The sequence below is a fragment of the Macrobrachium rosenbergii genome, chromosome 9, assembly GCF_040412425.1.
Source record: "Macrobrachium rosenbergii isolate ZJJX-2024 chromosome 9, ASM4041242v1, whole genome shotgun sequence".
NCBI lineage: Eukaryota > Metazoa > Arthropoda > Malacostraca > Decapoda > Palaemonidae > Macrobrachium > Macrobrachium rosenbergii.
In genome coordinates this window covers 41,813,239-41,838,565 of record NC_089749.1, presented here as the reverse complement: position 1 = coordinate 41,838,565, position 25,327 = coordinate 41,813,239, and the positions used below count along the sequence as shown (strand labels likewise).

Sequence of the window (25,327 nt, the reverse complement as noted above, 5' to 3'; positions counted from 1 at the left end):
AAATATATATATATATATATATATATATATATATATATATATATATATATATATATAGATAGATAGATAGATAGATAGATAGATGATAGATATATTATATATAAATGTGTGTGTAAATATATACATACATATATACATATATATATATATATATATATATATATATATATATATATATATATATATATATATATATATATGCCCTCATGCACTCCAGCAGGTAGGTTAGTCATGCAAGCTACATAAACGAACAAATAAAACAATACGCCTAAAATATCCAACGTTGTTGAACGATGGTTGAACTAATGGCTATGGGAACTCTTTGAGATTATCTACAGAGCGGAAAAGAAACACTTCTCTGAAAACTTGAACAACGTCATCAGAGAGAAGTGGTAATCATTTTACTTTGGAACGAGATTGAATGCCAGACCCTTTCGCTTGCGCGCGCACACGCACACACACACAAACAAACAAACAAGTTTATTGTGCTCGTCTGTGATTCACTAACAGTGGCAAAGGGCCAAATATTCAAGAGTAAAGCAATTACAATTACGTCATGTTTACTGAAAATAAGTTCCGATTTCATCTTTTTAAATGCTTCCACTCTTTTATATAGGTAATGATGCCAGCTACTATGACCTCAATTAATTGTTCCATCTTTTTATCATCAACAAAGATGGTTTGGATTCCTACTAAGGTGCATAACTCTTACCAAAACTACAGAATTTATTTAGCAACCTTGAACGAAGTTAGACGGATGTGTAGCATTTACTCAGATCTTTCTGTGTAATATATAATTTTGCCTCACCCTATCCCTCTGTAAGTTATCTAAAAATGTTAAGAATATATTTTCAAGAAATTCTGTACAGAGGTGAGCCATGGGTGAAAGAATGTTTTATTCCTTAATAACCCTTTCAATTCCGTTGAATTACGCCACTTTCACAAACCTTATGATTCATACTGGCTTCTATCAGAGTTCCGGGGAAGAACCTGGAGTCCTGGGTTCAGCAGTCAAGTCCGGGAAGAGACCCAGTCTGCAGAACAGTGGATTCCAGTCTGTTTTGGGAAACAAGAAGGACGAAAGGCTTGAAATGGTTTTGGTTTAGTTTATGACTGAAACAACAAAACTAGTCTCCTTTTTCCTGAGACACCTTGCAGAGACTGGATTGAATTCTCCAGCCGTTCCTAGAAACTGTGGATGAAATTGGCGTCAGCTCAAAGTTCCTGGAGCCAAAGATATCCAAAATGCCTTAAGTACGAATTGCTGAGTAGATCCAATGGCGTTGAGGAATCTTCGGTGTGCATTTTTTCCAGCACAAGACTATAAATCCAAATTGATATTGGAAGTAATCCTCCAGGGATTGAGGAGGTAGTCTTATGTCCCTTATGCAAATCGAAAAATCTTGGACCCAAAACCACTGTAATTCTTTTAGGTTCAAGTTTCATAAAGTACATCATCGCTTTCATAATCCTTGAAGTTTCCCCAAACCTCCGAGAGAAAGTCTGGAGAAGAAAGTGCCCTGCAGTCAAATCTGAGTCCCTTAGAGGAAGGACATAGGCCACTGTTCTGTTCTAAAGAATGGGTCCTTTCTCCGGCTTAGCCGGGGATCCAAGGGACCCGGATCAGCCTGGACGGCCTCTTCTCCAGTTTCTCGGAAGATAGGGGAAACCTCCGGGATTGCAATGCGATGATATACTTTAATGTAACTGGAATCTAAAAGCGTTACAGTAGTTTTGGGCCCAAGAGTTTTCGATTTTCATAAACACTGCTGGTTAGTCATTCTTTATTTTATTATTATTATTTTTTTTATGGGTTAATCATCAAAGACTGAAATACAATAGATCTTTGTTGTATCGATTAGCCTACTACAGAAACATAGCTTTAACTTAAATAATAGTAGTTGTCACACAATATGCGAAAGGAAGCTCACGGTAAGACTGGCCTGTGGTTTTATAATGGCCTGCTTAAAACTTGCACACGATAATTTTCACTTGGGCAGATCGTAACCTGTAGACGCTATAGTCGGGTTTTTTTTCGTCCACCCATGAGTGAAGCACAGTCACTGAGCAGTTACAATGATTTGAATGTTGGAATTCTTTTTTTATTTATATAAATATACAAAGTATTCTGAAAAGAAAACCGCAATACCATTACCATGCATAAATTGAAATTTCCCGCCTTCCAGCCAATGTTGCAGAAGTTGTTCCTTTCACCACCCCACCTAAAACCTCCGTTGGTGAGTGATAGATGGCATGAAACAAACTATAGTTGACATGGGATCTTTCCTGTAGAACGGCTCATCGCTTCCAGCTAACGCTAATATATGAATTATCATAATGAAATTTATTATTTGGATACTTACCTTCTGTTAAGGATAGCTTATAAACAGCTATCTTTAACAGGATGTAAGAGTCATCACAATTAATAAATTACTCTAGACCGATTTCTCCTCTCTGCTAGAGACGGTTGGGGGAAAGTAAGGGCTTCCTTCAGCCCCCTCTCTCTCTCTCTCTCTCTCTCTCTCTTCTTGTCCATAATAAATTATCGATCTCATCTCCAGATGTTCCTGGTATACGCCGGAATTACCATAAGCAGACGTTCCATAAATCCTCATCAACTGGGGCGGTCTGGAAGCGTCTTGAATAAACAGATTGCGTAAAACCCTCTACGTAAAACGTAGTCAACATGCATTTAACCCAAAATCCTTCTTCTCGGGATCCTGATTTAACCGTAAACAAAGTTTTAAAAATTTCGCGAGTCATTGTCATCAAAGTTGCTCCTGGAACATTGGAGAAAATTAAAGAACTTATTAATTTCTCAAAATTGGAACAGAAACCAGTGCTGTGGGAACTATAAAATAGAAAAAAGAAAAATCTCATAAATTAAGTGATTTTCGAGTGCGGCGTGAGGGGTCTCAGTAGTTGATAGTTAGCCATTTGATTCTACAATAAGGAACGGGCAAACAAGTTTACATCTTCAAGTCTGAAGACTAAATGTACATAATACATATCTGACTCATTTCTGACAACGACACCTGGAATTTATTCATAATCACTGTTATAATAACATCCACGGTAGGGACTCCTTAAAAGGCTGAACAAGTCAATCAGGAAGAATAAAGTAAGAACTTAGAAACGATGATAACACCCAGTTCACTGTAAGAAATTGGGAGGGAAGGAATAGGATAGGCAACTTAAAATACGCAATTAAAGAATAAAACTCATCGCGTGGAAATTCGTAATCAACTTACACAACAAATATCGTTTGAAATATATTTTAAATCTTAACCCAGAGATGCTACAAAATGTCATTTTCATTTACTTCTAATCCGAATAAATCACGAATAACAGTGAGAAGAGAGCGGCAGCCATGAATGACAGCGACGGAAGGGGGCTGAGTGTCTGAATTCGATTTTCGTGGCTGTGGGATCGAGGCCACATATCCAGTAGGTCATTTCTGTTCATGTTATACATGTATGTATGTATATGTATATGTATATGTATATATATATATATATATATATATATATATATATATATATATATATATATATATATATATGTGTGTGTGTGTGTGTGTGTGTATGTGTATACGTGTGTGTTGAAAACAAGGACATTAGTACAAATGTTATAATTAACGTTCAGTGGTTTTCCTCAATGAAATCCTTTTTGTATTTCTTGTGAGGCTATTCATCGCCCGCGAGAAACTATTTTTGTTTTCTTTTGTGTTGCCTACTTTCGAAAACTAATGATTTCTTTGCCTCCACCTTTAGACTCACTGCTCACTGAAATACCTGGAGGATTCATCAAAAATACAGCTCAAGGTCTATCTGACATCAACCTCGTCTGCGTCTCCTTGTTCCTGAATAAATATACAAAGCTGAACATGAATTCGTTCAAACGAAACAGAAGGCAAAAATACCATTTCTGAAATTCCCACGCCCACTCTCTGAATGGCATAACACATCCGTGGTGTTTACGTGACTATTCTTACCATGTCCCCTTTCGTAAGTGGCTTAAGCTATTTGTCTATCTATCCACCTATCATATACATATATATATATATTATATATATATATATATATATATATATATATATATATATATTATATATATATATATATATATATATATTCCACACACACACACAGAGAGAATATACTTAACCCAAATATCGGTTGACAAGCATAAATTACTCCCAGGGGAACATACTTGATAAGTGCAGCCATCCAGGTCATGATTCCAACCTGGGACTTTAGTTTCGATGCAGTGATAAGGGGCATTACAATAATTCCTCTGAGTACAATTTATTCCAAGGGTATAGCATATTCGATACTAATTATTATGGGTTGCCTGATATTTGTGAATGTAAAAATATCTGTCTGTCTGTCCGCCTCCCTGGGAATCTATAGTCTCTCTCTCTCTCTCTCTCTCTCTCTCTCTCTCTCTCTCTTTATATCGATATATATATATATATATATATATATATATATATATATATATATATATATATATATATATATATATTATATATATATATGTATATATATGTATTATTATATATATATTATATAATTATATGTATATATATACTTTTAATATATACACATATATATACATGTACACACTTCTCTTTAAATGCTGAGGCCGTTGGGAGGGGTAAAGTAATGTTCTCATTGGCCTAATCCCAATCCCAAACAAGAGAAATAAGTAAGATGATAGAAATCTGGTAAAACAGAAGCAAGGAAAGAATTCCCAAGCAGGGCATTAGGGGAAAAGAAAAGAGAAGGTCAAAGGGCCGAGCAACATCCCCGTCGATTTGTGACCTTGACAAAACCCAGGTCACTGACGAGAAATGTTCCACTGAATGGTTATTAAAAGGCGGATAAACAGTCATCTTTTTTATTACAATTGTTTCTTGGTGTGATTATTAACATATCAAAAGAAGTGCATGAGTAAAATAGAAAATATAATTCTTATATAAAAATTGACATCAGTTTATTTCATTAGCTAATAAAGGGTTGAAATCTACTGGTGATTGACTGAAGAGACGGTAAACAAATGACAAAAATTGGAGAATCCATGCAAATAAAGTAATTGGAAAATCATCCGAGTTTACAGATTTGTATAAATATGAAGGGAGGAAATTCACATCGAAGCATCTTCTTTGGTCTCAGACAAATCTGTAAAAAGAAATTGGAATAAATTAATGGAACTATAAAAGTCACATGATATTAAATAATCGCAGAATATGGGATTCACTGAAGAACTAGACATTTTGGACGGGAATTACCTTTCTTCTGCTGTCAATAAATTTCCTTCGAGATGCTGGGCGTGATTGGCCAGGGTTTTGTGACGAAATTTAGAATCTTTGGGATGAATATCACAGATTAATTCTAGCCTCTTCTTCTGGGTCCCTACTCGATTACAAAAATATGTGTATTCTTATATAAGCAAAATTAATCATTAAAATTGAGAAGACTGCTGTTGGCAGGAATTGTAGCTACTGCAGAAGGTACGAGAGGAGTAACCGTCGCCTTGCTCAGAGGACTGCTTCACCCTCTTCTCCTCCCATTTCTGAGCACCTTCGTTGTGGCTCTCGTGCTTCGACCTGGCCTCGGTCGACATCCTCCTGACGCCGTCTGCTGAGTCAGCGTTTGCCCTCTTCGGGCACTGCACTGTGAGGATCCCGTCAGAGGATATGGCTGAGGATATGGTCCTCATATTGAAGGATTCGGGAAGGAGGAAGCGATGAGAGAAAGTCAAGGAGTTCGCGGACTTGGCTTCGCTGTTTTCTGCTTTGCCTTCGATCACAAGTTCTTCTCCTTCGACTCGCACTGTAAGGTCCCCATTGATAAAGTCCTTAGCATCTACAGCTACCTGCAAATCATAAAGAGGTGCAAATGAGTTTTGAATAGTGTAAAGTAATGACAAAGTAAAGATGACGAAGAAAGTCTGATTATACAGAAATTATGCAGTACATGACAACTGATGCAGTCCACTCACCTTAAAGGAGTTGTTGTCTTCTTGAGCATATAGAGCTTGATTCTCAACTCTCAGGTCACTCTGACGCAGACTTCTGTAGGCTGTCATGCAGTCTTCATCGTGCATGAAATGCCTAGATTTCATAAGAACATCTTTAACAGCTTCCTGGAAGTTCTTTTGATAGTCACTGAAGAAAGTATCACCAAGGAAAAGTCCTTTTCTGGAGATAGGGAGGTAATGTGTCTCTGCTGAAGTACATGCAAGGTTGTCTGAAAGTTGATTACTCATGATGGCCTTTTCACTGCTGGCAGCTTTTGCCCTCTGGTGAGCAAAATGATACTTGTCATTTTGACCGATGGCAGAACCATTGCTTTCCTTCCTTTCATTCTGTAGCTTTATCTTGTCATCGAAAGACTTTGCTTTCACATCACTAGATTCTGCTTCCACACTAATTGGAATAATGCAATCCTTCTGGTGAGTGACTGCCTGTGCCTTGGTGTTGTTTGAAGACCCTTGTATATTGATGGGAATTACACGGTCTGTGGCAGCTTGGTCTTTAGCTGACTGCTGATGAACTTGCAGATATTGCTTTTCTTCTTGGAATGCTCTTGTTAGGCCTGTTTGTTTATCTAAGTTCTGCTGTCTTGTGCGATCAGACACTCCCTCCACATTAACTGGAATAATACATTCTTTACAAGCTTGGCTTGCTTGCATTTGCTGCTTCGTGCTCTCGAAACTCTTATCAGAACTGTCTCTTTGCACTTTGATTTGGTTGCCAACATTCTGGCTGGTGGCACAAATAGTATTTTCTTCACTATTATTGTCAGTTGATGAGAAAGAGGTCTTGGAAGAATGCTGGCTTTCTTGCGTCTTCCTAACTGCAACGTCCTTGACGTCTGCTCCTTCTATGCTGACTGGGACGATAATTTCTTTCAGTTGGATAGATGAAGGCTGCAAAGGGAAAGAATTTGCTTAGTGGGCTTCAACTAAGAATCTGTATAATGTTAATTATGCAATATTCATATATGTGTCCATGAATGAATTTAGCTCTGTGTAGATATAAAAAGAGAAAAATGTCATGTGATACCTCCTTGGGAGCGGTGATTGTGAGTACTCCATCTGAAGACATAACTGAAGAAACAGAATCAAGCTTGAGATTTCTGTGGTACACTGAAACGTTTCAAGAAACGTTTCAAAGATTTCAGTCCTCCTTCTTCCTTCTCTATTTGGCCTTCAATCACAATCTCTCGGTCATTTATGGCTTTCACTGTAACCTCGCCACCATTCATGAAGTCCTGAACGTCTAGTACAAACTAGAAGTAAAGAATCATATATTTGATTACATTGCTTTGGGTTAAGGTTTGTTTCACTCACTGGAATATGGTATTATTGTGCTGATGTCTCTGAGTTAAACATAAGTGAATTTTAAGAATCTCACCTTGTGGTTAGTTTCATCTTCTGTTGTCTTAACGGCTTGGGTCTCCTCAGCAAAGTTTTGCAGGCGAAGTCTTCTGTATGCAGACAAGTTGTCTTCCATAAGCTTGGAAGTTACCGCTCCCCATCTGGAGAGGATTTCTTGCACTGCCGACTGGAAATCTTTCTGGACACTCCTAAAATAGGAGTCACTGAAGAAAGGACCTCTCAGAGAAACAGGAAGAATACTGAAACCAGTCATTATGGGAACGTCATAACAGTTTCCATTCAAGGCAGACTTTTGTTTTGCTTTTTTCTCGACTTGCAAGACGTTTGCCTTCACAGTTGTATCCTTGTGTTCTTGTGAACTCTTTTCTCGACTTTCTGCCTCCCATTCTTTTTCTATGTTGATGTATTTTGTCTGTGTATCATTTTTCTTATCTAAAGACGCTTCCTGCTGCACGGGAATAATCTTCTCAGCCCCTGAAGACGTGTTGATCTTTATTGGCACTTTCACTCCTTCCTGCAGAGCCAACTTCGTTTCTGGTGCCTTGTGCCAAGACCCAATCTTCTTGTTGCAGTCTCTACAATAATAAACGACGTCATTCTTTTCTTTCGTTGCACCTGAGCGAGCACTAATGTCTACGACAGACTCCTTTGATGAAGAACTGCCAGTGGCTGTCGTTCCCTCAATTTCCACTGGGATTTGTCTGGTGGACTTAGCCTTGTCTTCTGCATTCTGGAAAGAAAAAAGAAAGGTGATAAAATAATGCCTAAGATGAAGTAACTTTTAAACTTTATTCTTTCTCTATGCGATTCCCAGACAATTTTTATCAAGGCCCAGTTTCTGTGTTTAAAAACTGTTGAATTTCAGTGATTCATGTTAATTTCAGAAGGTGCTGAACTGAAGTTTCCTTTCCATTTTACAGATTCATGAGGTGGGATTATCTCATAAGGAAGTTGGGGATTTGGTCTCAAAAATACCTATCTCTTATCTTTTATATTCTTCTTGTTACAGTGCAAAGTAAACATTGAAGTAATTTGGTCTGTGGTCGTGAAATATTTCATTCATTTGTTTAGATAACGATCTTATAGAAACACAGCTGCAAAAACTGACATTTTCGACATTTCTCATAATTACGTCGGTGCTGAATCTTTCGGTTTCTTTCATCTCTTCATATCAAATGTAAAAAATAAATCTAAGTCTTGATCGTAAGTGTTGCAATCGAGCCTGACTTCAAGTGAATTATTTCAGAAATGGGTAAAAGAGAAAGCAAACCAACCAAACAGCTAACCTCACCTAGAAGTAATAGACACAATTATGTGTGAAAAATGCAGCGGGGTAGCATGGGCAAGACTAAGGAAAATAAGGTTATGAGTCTTACCATTTTTGGCGCCTCGATCGTCAGCACTCCGTCAGAGGAGAGCACTGAGGTGACGTCAGCCATGTTGACAGAACTTGGGAAAATGAATCTCCTGCAGAACCTCCTTGAGGAGAAGGACCCCTCGCCAGGACTTCCCTTCCCCTGACCTTCAACAACCACCTCCTTTTCTCCCAAGACCTTCACCTTGATGTCTCCTTCCGTGCAGTCTTGGACATCCATCACAACCTGAGAGAAAAGATATTATGACTGGTGTGAATCATTCCTCGAATGACTTCAGTTATGGTGGAAAGAATTCCATTTCATGCCGAGCCCTCAACAAAGTTAATGTCTTACCTTATGAGTGCGGTTGTCGGACACTACAGTAGACGCATGGTTCGCTTCTTGATTACCGTGGGATCTCAGCTGTCTGTAAAGGCTGAAACTGCCAACAGGTGAGTGGCTGTCTTTTAGCCAGTCCACAGCTAACTTGTCTTCATCCTTCCACTTGGTGAGCATATCCTGAATGGCGGAGTGGAAGCATGTGCGGGCATTTTCGAAGAAGGAGTCGTGGAAAAAATGTCCCCTTCGAGAAACTGGGAGCCACAATTCACCGCAGTCTTTCGAACTGACTCTGCATTGACAAATGTGAGGCACCAAGTTGAAGGCAGAGCTATGCCTGGCGAAGGAGTTGTATTTTTCGATGGGAGCCATTTCGTTGGAGAACAGATTAACTGAAACTATTAGAAGAACCACAAATAGCAACTGTCGCTTACTTTATGTTCGAATGAAGGTAAGGAAATAGCTTGCCTTTCTTCCTCAGGGGAGTGGTTTCACAGGTACAACAGGTAGTTGCTTACTGGCGACAGAGGAGAAGGTTACCCAGATATATACCGATTCTCCGCCAACACTCGTTTGAGAGGGGGCCAATGTGTCATGGCTCCAGTTCAGCTACTGCGTCACTCTGCCAAATTTACTTAACAAATATGTTTGATGGAATTCGGAGGTGGTGTTATGACTCTTCATATGAAGAGGTCACAGAGATTAAAGCATGATTCAGTCTTCGTCGTTATAGTTTATTCTAGAATGACTTAAGTGTTCGCGTCATTGTGGGTTTGTCTCAGGTCAGTCTTTGAAGGGAAGTATGATTTAATTAGACCTAGCCTTTTTTTCCAGCCTAATTGTTAGTAAAACAAGGAAAAAACGAATCCGTCTAAAGGTTAAGAACCGAAAGGCAGGTTTAATGCATACTTATATATATATGACTGCAATTACATTAACACGTGACTTATTTGTCACACATCACCATGCGTGAAATAATAAGAGACCTGGTGTATGTCCTGACCGGTTTCAGGACTGATACACAATGATGATATATATATAATATATATATATATATATATATATATATATATATATATATATATATATATATATATATATATATATATATATATATATATATATATATATAATATATATATATATATATATATATATATATATATATATATATATATATATATATATATATATATACATACATATATATATACATAGAGAGAGAGAGAGAGAGAGAGAGAGAGAGAGATAGAGATAGAGAGAGAATTTTTTTGTGCGCACTTTGACATTTTATTGTATTCAAAAATACTGAGCTGCAAATGTCGTTTAATGTTCAATTAACTATACTTCAGGAATAACTATAGGAATTATAATTTATAATAACAGCGTCCCCAGTGGGATTCATGCTGCCTGGTTGGGAAACAACGACATAAATTAACTTTAGACCACTGACCCATCTTCATGGCTCGAATCCCCTGATGTCAAAGCACTTATCAATACAATTCCTTTGGGTATGGGTCATTCCTAAGGTTTATGAACTGGATATTGCGCGATATTTGTGGCTCAATATATATATATATGTATATATATATATATATATATATATATATATATATATATATATATATATATATATATATATATATATATATATATATATATATATATGTATACATATAAATTTATATATATGTATTATAATAAATATATATCATATATATGTATATATAGAAAATATATACATACATATAATGTATTTAATGTATATTCAATTAAAATGGATCAGCTTCAAAGGCTGATGAACAAGGTGATAATTCCAAGCGCCGGAAGGATAGATGTATAAAAATTTTGTCGTGGAAAATAATCCAGAAAGCGCTGAATCGCCGGTAGACAGAGGCGAGCCGTGTAGGAGCAGGATCGGGAAGCTTGATGCTGCCAGGTGGGTCTTCGGCAGAAACATTGAACCAGCATTTAGCGGTTTGAATTTCTTTGTCTTTTTCATTTCTGTAAAAGAAAACTATCTGGCTTTGTCTGTCAGTCAGCACTCTTCATGTCCGCTTCATATCTCAAAACTAATGAGGCTGTGCAAATTGTTATGTTAATTATCCACCCTCCAATCATCAAACATACCAAGTTGCAGCCCTCTAGCCCTAGTAGTTTTTATCTTATTTAAGGTTAAAGTTAACCATAATCGTACTTCAAGTACCAGTATAGGTGCCAACAACAGCGGCCACCACCGGACCGTGGCTGAGTTTCATGGGCCGCGGCTAAGAGTTTCATAGGCCGTGGCTGAAAGTTTCATACAGCATTATACGCTGCGCAGAAAAACTGTAGAGAAAACGACTCACGTAATTAGGTCGTAGGATCGCTCCCAGTGATGCCAACATTCCACCCACCTGTAAATGGGTACCATAGTATTTTGAGGTTAAGAAACAGGGCGTCAGGTTAACTATTTCATCTCTGAAGACCGGCTGAGATGTGGAGGGTTGTACTACTGTCGCTATATATGAATATGTATAGTACATATATATATATATATATAAATAAATATAATATATATATATATATATATATATATATATATATATATATATATATATATATATATATATATATATATATATATATATATATATATTATATATATATATATATATATATATATATATATATATATATATATATATATATATATATATATATATATATATATATATATATATATATATATATATATATATATATATATATATATATATATATATATATATATATATATATAAATACTGTGAAGTGGTTCTTAATCATTTTTTAGAAGAGATAAAGTTGATGGGGCATTGTATCCCACCATATGGAGAAATTAACTTCTTATTTAATGAAGAAAATTTTCCAGACATATATATATATATATATATATCTGGATATATATAAATAATATATATATATATATATATATTATAGCAATCAGAAAGCTACAAACGTGATTATCCAATGCAGCAGGAGGAGAAAGAGACGAGTAATATATTTTAGGTGATAAAGGAGTACCTGTGGGAATTTTTAGGTTAATAAGTGTAATCAGAAGTGGCCGACTGGTTAGTGTGTCACTGTAGTCCTGATTCCCCATCGCTGGTTATCCCAAGTTTACTTTATTTTCTTCATAATGAAAATATATTATGGAAATAAAGTAAATTGAATTTTAAAAAATGTATTCTGATTGTATATGAATCACGGTGATGTGATAAATAGTCATATATATATATATAATATATATATTTCATAATATAATATATATATATATATATATATATATATATATATATATATATATATATATATATATATTAATATATTTATATATGTTAATATATAAGAGTAGACACACCGATAATAACCATATGAAAATTTCTAAACTATTTTATTTTTACAAATGTTCATTGAGATGACTAGTCGAGATAAAATTCATGACATATATATATGTATATATAAGAATCTCTGCATATAGATAGATATATAGATAGATAGATAGATAGATAAATATATATGTAAATATATTATATATAAATATATATATATATATATATATATATATATATATATATATATATATATATATATATATATATATATATATATATATATATATATATATATATATATACCCTCATGCACTCCAACAGATAGACTAGTCATGCAAGTACATAAAGGAACAAATAAAATTATACGCCTAAAATATCCAACGTTGTTGAACGATGGTTGAACTAATGGCTAACGGAACTCTTCGAGATTATCTACAGAGCGGAAAGAAACACTTCTCTGAAAACTTGAACAACGTCATCAGAGAGAAGTGGTAATCATTTTACTTTGGAATGAGATTGAATGCCAGACCATTTCTCTTGCGCGCGCACACACACACGCACAAAACAAACAAACAAGTTTATGGTGCTCGTCTGTGATTCACTAACAGTGGCAAAGGGCCAAACATTCAAGAGTAAAGCAATTACAATTACGTCATGTTTACTGAAAATAAGTTCCGATTTCATCTTTTTTAAATGCTTCCATTCTTTTATATAGGTAATGATGCCAGCTACTATGACCTCAATTAATTGTTACATCTTTTTATCATCAAAAAAGATGGTTTGGATTCCTACTCAGGTGCATAACTCTTACCAAAACTACAGAATTTATTTAGCAACCTTCAACGAAGTTAGACGGATGTGTTGCATTTACTCTGATCTTTCTGTGTAATATATATTTTTGCCTCACCCTATCCCTCTGTAAGTTATCTAAAAATGTTAAGAATATATTTTCAAGAAATTCTGTACAGAGGTGAGCCATGGGTGAAAGAATGTTTTATACTGTTTTAACCCTTTCAATTCTGTTGAATTATGTCACTTTCCCAAACATTAAGATTCATACTAGCTTCTACCGGAGTTCCGGGGAAGAGCCTTTCAGTCGAACCTGGAGTCCTGGGTTCAGCAGTCAAGTCTGGGAAGAGACCCAGTCTGTAAAACGGTGGCTTCAGTCTGTTTTGGGAAACAAAAAGGACGAAGGGCTTGAAATGGTTTTGGTTTAGCTTATGACTGAAACGACAAAACTAGGCTCCTTTTTCCTGAGACACCTTGCAGAGGCTGGATTCATTTCTCCAGTCGTTCTTAGAAACTGTGGATGAAATTGGCGTCAGCTCAAACTTCCTGGAGCCAAAGATATCCAAAATGCCTTAAGTACGAATTGCTGAGTAGACCCAATGGCGTTGAGGAATCTTCGGTGTGCCTTTTTTCCAGCACAAGACTATAAATCCAAATTGATATTGGAAGTAATCCTCCAGGGATTACGGAGGTTGTCTTATGTCCCTTATGAAAATCGAAAAATCTTGGAGCCAAAACCACTGTAATTCTTTTAGGTTCAAGTTTCATAAAAGTACATCATCGCTTTCACAATCCTTGAAGTTTCCCCAAACCTCTGAGAGAAAGTCTGGAGAAGAAAGTGCCCCGCAGTCAAATCTGAGTCCCTTAGAGGAAGGCCATAGGCCACTGTTCTGTTCTAAAGAATGGGTCCTTTCTTCGGCTTAGCCGGGGATCCAAGGGACCCGGATCAGCCTGGACGGCCTCTTCTCCAGTTTCTCTGAAGATAGGGGAAACCCCAGGGATTGGAATGCGATGATATACTTTAATGTAACTGGAATCTAAAAGCGTTACAGTAGTTTTGGGCCCAAGAGTTTTCGATTTTCATACACACTGCTGGTTAGGCATTCTTTATTTTATTATTATTATTTTTTGATGGGTTAATCATCAAAGACTGAAATACAATAGATCTTTGTTGTATTGATTAGCCTACTACAGAAACATAGTTTTAACTTAAATAATAGTAATTGTCATACAATATGCGAAACGAAACTCCCAGTAAGACTGGCCTGTGGTTTTATAATGGCCTGCTTAAAACTTGCACACGATAATTTTCACTTGGGCAGATCGTAACCTGTAGACTCCATAGTTGGGGTTTTTTTTTCCGTCCACCCATGAGTGAAGCACAGTCACTGAGCAGTTACAATGATTTGAATGTTGAATTCTATTCTTATATTATTTATATATATATATATAATATATATTATATAAATATATAAACCGCAATACCATTACCATATATATATATGAAATATTCTGAAAAGAAAACCGCAATACCATTACCATGCATAAATTGAAGTGCTGCATTAGTTGTTCCTTTCATCACCCCACCTAAAACCTCAGTTGGTGGGCGGACAGATGGCATGAAACAGACTATAGTTGACATGGGATCTTTTCTCTAGAACGGCTCATCACTTCCAGCTAACGCAAAAATATGAATTATCATAATGAAATTTATTATTTGGATACTTACCTTCTGTTAAAGATAGCTTATATCTCCCTCGCCTGTCGGTGGGGAGAAACAGCTATCTTTAACAGGATGTAAGAGTCATCACAGTTAATAAATTCCTCTAGACCGATTTCTCCTCTCTGCTAGAGACGGTTGGGGGAAAGTAAGGTTTCCTTCAGCCCCTCTCTCTCTCTCTCTCTCTCTCTCTCTCTCTCTCTCTCTCTCTCTCTCTCTTGTCCATAACAAATTATCGATCTCATCTCCAGATGTTCCTGGTGTACGCCGGAATTACCATAAGCAGACGTTCCATAAATCCTCATCAACTGGGGCGGTCTGGAAGCGTCTTGAATAAACAGATTGCGTAAAACCTTCTACGTAAATCGTAGTTAACATACATTTAACCCAGGATCCTTCTTCTTGGGATCCTGATTTAACCTTAAACAAAATTAACAAAATTTCGCGAGTCATTGTCATCAAAGTTGCTTCTGCAACATTAGAGAAAATTAAAGAACTTATTAATTTCTTAAAATTGCAACAAAAACCAGGGCTGTGGGAACCTATAAAAAAGAAAAATCTCATACATCACGTGATTTTCGAGTGCGGCGTGAGGGGTCTCAGCTGTTGGTAGTTAGTCATTTGATTCTACAATAAGGGACGGGAAACAAGTTTACATCTTCAAGTTTGAAGACTAAATGTACATAATACATCACTGACTCATTTCTGACAACGACACCTGGAATTTATTCATAATCATTGTTATAATAACATCCACAGTAGGGACTCCTTAAAAAGCTGAATAAGTCAGTCAGGAAGAATAAAGTAAGAACTTGGAAACGATGATAACACTCAGTTCACTGTAAGAAATTGGGAGGGAAGGAATAGGATAGGCAACTTAAAATTCGCAATTAATGAATAAAACTCATCGCTTGGAAATTCGTAATCAACTTGCACAACAAATATCGTTTGAAATATATTTTAAATCTGAACCCAGAGATGCTACAAAATGTCATTTTCATTTACTTCTAATCTGAATAAATCACGAATAACAGTGAGAAGAGAGTGGCAGCCATGATTGACAGCGACGGAAGGGGGCTGAGTGTCTGAATTCGATTTTCGTGGCTGTGGGATCGAGGCCACATATCCAGTAGGTCATTTCTGTTCATGTTATACATGTATGTATGTATATGCATATATATATATATATATATATATATATATATATATATATATATATATATATATATATATATATATATATATATATATATATATATATATATATATATATATATATATATATATATATATATATATATATATATATATATATATATATATATATATATATATATATATATCCAGGTGTTTCAAAAATTAGAGGCCCCCCACAGAAGAAATGGAAAGTTATGAAATTTTCTGTTATAATCTCCAAGTACATTATTTTAAGTTTGTATTAAGCTATTTTTCATTTTACATTTCTTGTATTTTCAGGCTGAGTGAACAAGTCAATCAATGACTCAGAAGAAATCAGATGGATTGACCAAATAAGCTATAACCTTCAGAGGCTGATGCTGGCATCCTTCATTTCACGCTCCTGGATAGCTAAATACATTAAAAGAGATTTTGTTAAAAGAAACTGTCCAATGACTGTCATCATGAAAAGAGTGAGAATCTTGGAAGGCCTGGAAGTCCTTCTCAGGGATCAAAAGAATAGCTGAGGCAGTGGTAGATCAAGAAAGTCTTTACATAAATTGGCGCTTGTACTAGAGACGAAAAGGGGAAAGAAGAGAAGTTATAGTGCTGTATATCGTGAGTTGAAAAAATCTGGTATCAAGCCATTTCATGTTATCAAAAGCCCAACATCACTCAGCAACAGAGAGAAGACTCATGGTTTTCTGGTTCATTTCTTAAACACTGGGATGAAGCTGGCTTTCTCCATGTTGCCCCATCAGATGAATTCTTCATTTACACAGTCAGGAAGCAAAATCATAAAAATGGCATCATTTGGTCTGCAAAGTTGGATGATATCAGCGATGACATGCGCTATTGCCAAGTTGTGAAATTTCCTGAATGTTTGGGAATTTTTCTGTTTCACAGCCAAACGGTTCATGTGGATAATCAAAGAAAAAGATGTCATGGAATGGCTACAAAAACTGTGGTGGAGTATTTCCTTTCATCCTGAAAAATGTTATCTGTTGAAAAGTCACATTTTGGCATTATAAGGCACCATGTTTCAAGGCTCTTCAGACACAGCAGCTGCTTCAAACAGTGGTATCGATTTCTTCTCGTCAAGTGAATTTCCAGGTAGCTCCCTGACCTTAATGTGTGTGAAAACATTGGTAGTATCTTAAAGGATCGTGTTGAAGCGCGCACAGTGAACTATGATGGTATACCAAGCCTCGACGACCTGCGAAGAGAGGTGACTGAAGTGCTCAAGAAATGGAGTTGAGTCTCAGCTTTTTGTGATTTGCTGAAATCATACCCCTCAAGAATGCAGGCTGTGGTACAGGCAGATGGAGGCCACACAAAATATTAAATACTCAGAGAGAAACTTAAATAAATACCTGTTCTGAATTACTTTTGTTTTTGTCCATATCAATTTTATTTTATGCTGTAGAGGGGGCTCTAATTTCTGAACACCCTGTTATGTATATATGTATATATATATATATATATATATATATATATATATATATATATATATATATATATATATATATATATATATATATATATATATATATATATATATATGTACATGTACACACACATGTATATATATATATATATATATATATATATATATATATATATATATATATATATAATGTGTGTGTCTGTTGAAAACAAGGACATTAGTACAAATGTTATAATCAACGTTGAGTGGTTTTCCTCAATGAAATCCTTTTTGTATTTCTTATGAGGTTATTCATCGCCCATGAGAAACTATTTTGTTTTCTTTTGTGTTGTCTACTTTAGAAAACTAATGATTTCTTTGCTTCCACCTTTAGAATCACTGCTCACTGAGTTAATGCACTGAAATACCTGTCTACAGAAAGATATACATCATCCTGAGGAGTTCTAAATACAGCTCAAGGTCTATCTAACATCAGCCTCGTCTGCTTCTCCTTGTACCTGAATAAATATACAAAGCTGAACATGAATTCGTTCAAACGAAACAGAAGGCAAAAAACCATTTCTGAAATTCCCACGCCCACTCTCTGAATGGCATAACACATCCGTGGTGTTTACGTGACTATTTTTACCATGTCCCCTTTCGTAAATGGCTTAGGCTATTTGTCTATCTATCCACCTATCATATACATATATATATATATATATATATATATATATATATATATATATATATATATATATATATATATATATATATATATATATATATAGAGAGAGAGAGTAGATAGATAGATAGATACTAACCCAAATATCGCTTGATAGAGCATTAAATATCCTTTAAGAATAAATTACTCCCAAGGGGAATTATACTTGATAAGTGCAGCCATCCAAGTCATGATTCCAACCTGGGACTTTAGTTTCGATGCAGTGATAAGGGGCATTGCAATAATTCCTCTGAATGTAATTTATTCCAAGGGTATAGCGAATTCGATACTAATTATTATGGGTTGCCTGATATTTGTGAATGTAAAAAAGTCTGTCTGTCTGTCTGTCTGCCTGTCTCTCTCTCTCTCTCTCTCTCTCTCTCTCTCTCTCTCTCTATATCTATATATATATATATATATATATATATATATATATATATATATATATATATATATATTATATATATATATACATATATAGTATATATGTATATATATATATATATATATATATATATATATTATAAATTATATATATATATATATATATATATATATATATATATATATATATATATATATATATATATATATACTTTTATATATTAATATATATATATATATACATGTATACACTTCTCTTTAAATGCTGAGGCCGTTGGGAGGGGTAAAGTAATGTTCTCATTGGCCTAATCCCAATCCCAAACAAGAGAAATAAGTAAGATGATAGAAATCTGGTAAAACAGAAGCAAGGAAAGAATTCCCAAGCAGGGCATTAGGGGAAAAGAAAAGAGAAGGTCAAAGGCCCGAGCAAACATCCCCGTGGATTTGTGACCTTGACAAAACCCAGGTCACTGACGAGAAATGTTCCACTGAATGGTTATTAAAAGGCGGATAAACAGTCATCTTTTTTATTACAATTGTTTCTTGGTGTGATTATTAACATATCAAAAGAAGTGCATGAGTAAAATAGAAAATATAATTCTTATATAAAAATTGACATCAGTTTATTTCATTAGCTAATAAAGGGTTGAAATCTACTGGTGATTGACTGAAGAGACGGTAAACAAATGACAAAAATTGGAGAATCCATGCAAATAAAGTAATTGGAAAATCATCCGAGTTTACAGATTTGTATAAATATGAAGGGAGGAAATTCACATCGAAGCATCTTCTTTGGTCTCAGACAAATCTGTAAAAAGAAACTGGAATAAATTAATGGAACTATAAAAGTCACATGATATTAAATAATCGCAGAATATGGGATTCACTGAAGAACTAGACATTTTGGACGGGAATTACCTTTCTTCTGCTGTCAACAAGTTTTCTTCGAGATGCTGGGCGTGATTGGCCAGGGTTTTGTGACGAAATTTAGAATCTTTGGGATGAATATCACAGATTAAGTCTAGCCTCTTCTTCTGGGTCCCTACTCGATTACAAAAATATGTGTATTCTTATATAAGCAATTAATCATTAAAATTGAGAAGACTGCTGTTGGCAGGAATTGTAGCTACTGCAGAAGGTACGAGAGGAGTAACCGTCGCCTTGCTCAGAGGACTGCTTCACCCTCTTCTCCTCCCATTTGTGAGCACCTTCGTTGTGGCTCTCGTGCTTCGACCTGGCCTCGGTCGACATCCTCCTGACGCCGTCTGCTGAGTCAGCGTTTGCCCTCTTCGGGCACTGCACTGTGAGGATCCCGTCAGAGGATATGGCTGAGGATATGGTCCTCATATTGAAGGATTCGGGAAGGAGGAAGCGATGAGAGAAAGTCAAGGAGTTCGCGGACTTGGCTTCGCTGTTTTCTGCTTTGCCTTCGATCACAAGTTCTTCTCCTTCGACTCGCACTGTAAGGTCCCCATTGATAAAGTCCTTAGCATCTACAGCTACCTGCAAATCATAAAGAGGTGCAAATGAATTTTGAATAGTGTAAAGTAATGACAAAGTAAAGATGACGAAGAAAGTCTGATTATACAGAAATTATGCAGTACATGACAACTGATGCAGTCCACTCACCTTAAAGGAGTTGTTGTCTTCTTGAGCATATAGAGCTTGATTCTCAACTCTCAGGTCACTCTGACGCAGACTTCTGTAGGCTGTCATGCAGTCTTCATCGTGCATGAAATGCCTAGATTTGATAAGAACATCTTTAACAGCTTCCTGGAAGTTCTTTTGATAGTCACTGAAGAAAGTATCATCAAGGAAAAGTCCTTTTCTGGAGATAGGGAGGTAATGTGTCTCTGCTGAAGTACATGCAAGGTTGTCTGAAAGTTGATTACTCATGATGGCCTTTTCACTGCTGGCAGCTTTTGCCCTCTGGTGAGCAAAATGATACTTGTCATTTTGACCGATGGCAGAACCATTGCTTTCCTTCCTTTCATTCTGTAGCTTTATCTTGTCATCGAAAGACTTTGCTTTCACATCACTAGATTCTGCTTCCACACTAATTGGAATAATGCAATCCTTCTGGTGAGTGGCTGCATGTGCCTTGGTGTTGTTTGAAGACCCTTGTATATTGATGGGAATTACACGGTCTGTGGCAGCTTGGTCTTTAACTGTCTGCTGCTGAACTTGCAGATCTTGCTTTTCTTCTTGGAATGCTCTTGTTAGGCCTGTTTGTTTATCTAAGCTCTGCTGTCTTGTGTGATCAGACACTCCCTCCACATTAACTGGAATAATACATTCTTTACTAAGTTGGCTTGCTTGCATTTGCTGCTTCGTGCTCTCGAAACTCTTATCAGAACTGTCTCTTTGCACTTTGATTTGGTTGCCAACATTCTGGCTGGTGGTACAAATAGTATTTTCTTCACCATTATTGTCAGTTGATGAGAAAGAGGTCTTGGAAGAATGTTGGCTTTCTTGCGTCTTCCTAACTGCAACGTCCTTGACGTCTGCTCCTTCTATGCTGACTGGGACGATAATTTCTTTCAGCTGGATAGATGAAGGCTGCAAAGGGAAAGAATGTGCTTAGTGGGCTTCAACTGAGAATCTGTACAATGTTAATTATGTAATACTCATATATGTGTCCATGAATGAATTTAGCTCTGTGTAGATATAAAAAGAGAAAAATGTCATGTGATACCTTCTTGGGAGCGGTGATTGTGAGTACTCCATCTGAAGACATAACTGAAGAAACAGAATCAAGCTTGAGATTTCCTGGTACACTGAAACGTTTCAAGAAACGTTTCAAAGATTTCAGTCCTCCTTCTTCCTTCTCTATTTGGCCTTCAATCACAATCTCTCGGTCATTTATGGCCTTCACTGTAACCTCGCCACCATTCATGAAGTCCTGAACGTCTAGTACAAACTGGAAGTAAAAGAATCATATATTTGATTACATTACTATGGGTTAAGGTTTGTTTCACTCACTGGAATATGGTATTATTGTGTTGATGTCACTGATTAATACATAAGTGAATTTTTAAGAATCTCACCTTGTGGTTAGTTTCATCTTCTGTTGTCTTAACGGCTTGGGTCTCCTCAGCAAAGTTTTGCAGGCGAAGTCTTCTGTATGCAGACAAGTTGTCTTCCATAAGCTTGGAAGTTACCGCTCCCCATCTGGAGAGGATTTCTTGCACTGCCGACTGGAAATCTTTCTGGACACTCCTGAAATAGGAGTCACTGAAGAAAGGACCTCTCAGAGAAACAGGAAGGATACTGAAACCAGTCATTATGGGAACGTCATAACAGTTTCCATTCAAGGCAGACTTTTGATTTGCTTTGTTCTCGACTTGCAAGACGTTTGCCTTCACAGTTGTATCCTTGTGTTCTTGTGAACTCTTTTTCTCGACTTTCTGCCTCCCATTCTTTTTCTATGTTGATGTATTTTGTCTGTGTATCATTTTTATTATCTAAAGACGCTTCCTGCTGCACGGGAATAATCTTCTCAGCCCCTGAAGACGTGTTGATCTTTATTGGCACTTTCACTCCTTCCTGCAGAGCCAACTTCGTTTCTGGTGCCTTGTGCCAAGACCCAATCTTCTTGTTGCAGTCTCTACAATAATAAACGACGTCATTCTTTTCTTTCGTTGCACCTGAGCGAGCACTAATGTCTACGACAGACTCCTTTGATGAAGAACTGCCAGTGGCTGTCGTTCCCTCAATTTCCACTGGGATTTGTCTGGTGGACTTAGCCTTGTCTTCTGCATTCTGGAAAGAAAAAAGAAAGGTGATAAAATAATGCCTAAGATGAAATAACTTTTAAACTTTATTCTTTCTCAATGTGATTCCTAGACAATCTTTACCAAGGCCCAGTTTCCGCGTTTAAAAAAAAATCTATTTAAATTCAGAGCTAACTTCAGAAGGTGTTGAACTGAAGTTTCCTTTCCATTTTACAAATTCATGGAGTGGGATTATCTCGTAAGGAAGTTGAGGATTTTATCTAAAAAATGGCTATTTCTCATTTACTTTCTTGTTGTTACAGTGCAAAGCAAACGTTCAAGTAATGTGGTCTGTGGTTGTGAAAATTTTCATTCATTTGTTTAGATCACGATCTTATAGAAAACACAGCTGCTAAAACTGAAATTTTCGACATTTCTCATAATTACGTCGGTGCTGAATCTTTCGGTTTCTTTCAGCTCTTCCTATCAAATGTAAAAAATAAATCTAAGTCTTGATCGTAAGTGTTGCAAACGAGCCTGACTTCAAGTGAGTTATTTCAGAAATCGGTAAAAGAGAAAGCAAACCAACCAAACAGCTAACCCCACCTAGAAGTAATGGACACAATTATGTGTAAAAATGCAGCGGAGTAGCATGGGCAAGAATAAAGAAAGCAAGGTTATGAGTCTCACCATTTTTGGCGCCTCGATCGTCAGCACTCCATCAGAGGAGAGCACTGAGGTGACGTCAGCCATGTTGACAGAACTTGGGAAAGTGAATCTCCTGCAGAACCTCCTTGAGGAGAAGGATCCCTCGCCAGGACTTCCCTTCCCCTGACCTTCAACAACCACCTCCTTTTCTCCCAAGACCTTCACCTTGATGTCTCCTTCCATGCAGTCTTGGACATCCATCACAACCTGAGAGAAAAGATATTATGAGTGGTCTGAATCACTCCTCGAATGACTTCATTTATGGTGAAAAGAATTCCATTTCATGCCGAGCCCTCAACAAAGTTAATGTCTTACCTTATGAGTGCGGTTGTCGGACACCACAGTAGACGCATGGTTCGCTTCTTGATTACCGTGGGATCTCAGCTCCCTGTAAAGGCTGAAACTGCTAACAGGTGAGTGGGTGTCTTTTAGCCAGTCCACAGCTAACTTGTCTTCATCCTTCCACTTGGTGAGCATATCCTGAATGGCGGAGTGGAAGCATGTGCGGGCATTTTCGAAGAAGGAGTCGTGGAAAAAATGTCCCCTTCGAGAAACTGGGAGCCACAATTCACCGCAGTCTTTCGAACTGACTCTGCATTGACAAATGTGAGGCACCAAGTTGAAGGCAGAGCTATGCCTGGCGAAGGAGTTGTATTTTTCGATGGGAGCCATTTCGTTTGGAGAACAGATTAACTGAAGCTATATAAGAAGAACCACAAATAGTAACTGTCGCGTTATTTTTTATGTTCGAATGAAGCTAAGGAAATAGCTTGTCTTTCTTCCTCAGGGGAGTGGTTTCACAAGTACAACAGGTAGTTGCTTACTGGCGACAGAGAAGGAGGTTACCCAGATATATACCGATTCTCCGCCAACATTCGTTTGAGAGAGGGCCAATGTGTCATGGCTCCAGTTCAGCTACTGCGTCACTCTGCCAAATTTACTTAACAAATATGTTTGATGGAATTCGGTGGAGGTGTTAAGACTCTTCATATGATGAGGTCACAGAGATTAAAGCATGATTGTGTCTTCGTCATTATAGTTTATTCCAGAAAGACTTGAGTGTTTGCGTCATTGTCTCTCTCGCTTCTCTGTGGGTTTGTCTCAGGTCAGTCTTTGAAGGGAAGTATAATTCTATTAGAGCTGGCGTTTTTTCCAGCCTAATTGTTAATAAAACAAATAAAAGACAAATCCGTCTAAAGATTAAGAACCGAAAGGCAGGTTTAATGCATACTTATATATATATATATATATATATATATATATATATATATATATATATATATATATATATATATATATATATATATATATATAAATATATATATATATATATATATATATATATATATACTGTATATATATATATATATATATATATATATATATATATATATATATATATATATATATATATATATATATATATATATATATATATATATATATATATATATATATATATATATATATATATATATATATATATATATATATATATATATATATATATATATATATATATAGATGAATGTCTTTTACTGTAATACCACAGTGTAATATGAATATAAGAAGGCCCATAAAACACTATTTGAACGTTGCACTTCCTTCTGTGCCCCTGTTCACTGGTAAAATATGGACAGATGAAATGTTACAGGATTATATATACAAAGCACATGTAGGTGTGGCATTAAGTCTTAGATGGTATGCAGGTGACTGTACCCAAGAAGGATAGTGTTTTATGGGCCTTCTTATATATATATATATATATATATATATATATATATATATATATATATATATATATATATATATATATATATATATATATATATATATATACTGCTCACATCAAGACGTGACTTATTTGTTAACATCACCACGCGTGAAGACCACTGATCGGTTTCATTGTACACAGTGGAGATGTATACACACACACACACACACATATGTATATATACATATATATATATATATATATATATATATATATATATATATATATATATATATATATATATATATATATATATATATATATATATATATATATATATATATATATATATATATTTGTCTATATATATATATATATATATATATATATATATATATATATATATATATATATATAATATATGTATAACTGAATCACGAAAATATGGAACGTGATGAATATATAAATAAAGATAGAATCCACGAAGGAAAGGGAAACACTGGAGTGCTGCGAGGC

General features: G+C 35.8%; 3 protein-coding genes across 3 annotated transcripts in view; 1 reads left to right on the top strand and 2 right to left on the bottom strand.

The window, feature by feature from the left end:
- LOC136841957 (uncharacterized) overlaps window positions 1–25,327 on the top strand; it is a 108,201-nt gene that overhangs the window by 32,943 nt on the left and 49,931 nt on the right. Inside the window, exons 10-11 of the mRNA XM_067109366.1 lie at window positions 6,061–6,219; window positions 20,360–20,518. Of these exons, the coding sequence (XP_066965467.1) occupies window positions 6,061–6,219; window positions 20,360–20,518 (318 nt within the window). The remainder of the gene's footprint in view (window positions 1–6,060; window positions 6,220–20,359; window positions 20,519–25,327) is intronic.
- Window positions 4,889–9,676, bottom strand: LOC136841721 (uncharacterized). Its single transcript, XM_067108948.1, is given in 8 exon segments — window positions 4,889–5,183; window positions 5,294–5,880; window positions 6,007–6,936; window positions 7,073–7,147; window positions 7,149–7,298; window positions 7,424–8,137; window positions 8,784–9,008; window positions 9,117–9,676. Coding segments are annotated over 7 exon segments (2,865 nt in total). The 5' UTR covers window positions 9,474–9,676; the 3' UTR covers window positions 4,889–5,183; window positions 5,294–5,466.
- Window positions 19,190–22,438, bottom strand: LOC136841723 (uncharacterized). Its single transcript, XM_067108951.1, has 5 exons — window positions 21,724–22,438; window positions 21,372–21,596; window positions 20,306–21,235; window positions 19,595–20,179; window positions 19,190–19,484 (listed from the first exon to the last, which is right to left on the bottom strand). The coding sequence occupies exons 1-4, from the start codon at window positions 21,958–21,960 to the stop codon at window positions 19,766–19,768; spliced, it is 1,806 nt and encodes a 601-aa protein (XP_066965052.1). The 5' UTR covers window positions 21,961–22,438; the 3' UTR covers window positions 19,190–19,484; window positions 19,595–19,765.

Coding starts and splice junctions, on each gene's coding strand:
- LOC136841723 (XM_067108951.1), bottom strand. CDS start 21,960: ATGACTGGTTTCAGTATCCTTCCTGTTTCTCTGAGAGGTCCTTTCTTC. Junction 21,236..21,371: donor CAATCACCGCTCCCAAGAAG/GTATCACATGAC, acceptor TTCCCTTTGCAG/CCTTCATCTATCCAGCTGAA. Junction 20,180..20,305: donor AAGACAACAACTCCTTTAAG/GTGAGTGGACTG, acceptor TATGATTTGCAG/GTAGCTGTAGATGCTAAGGA.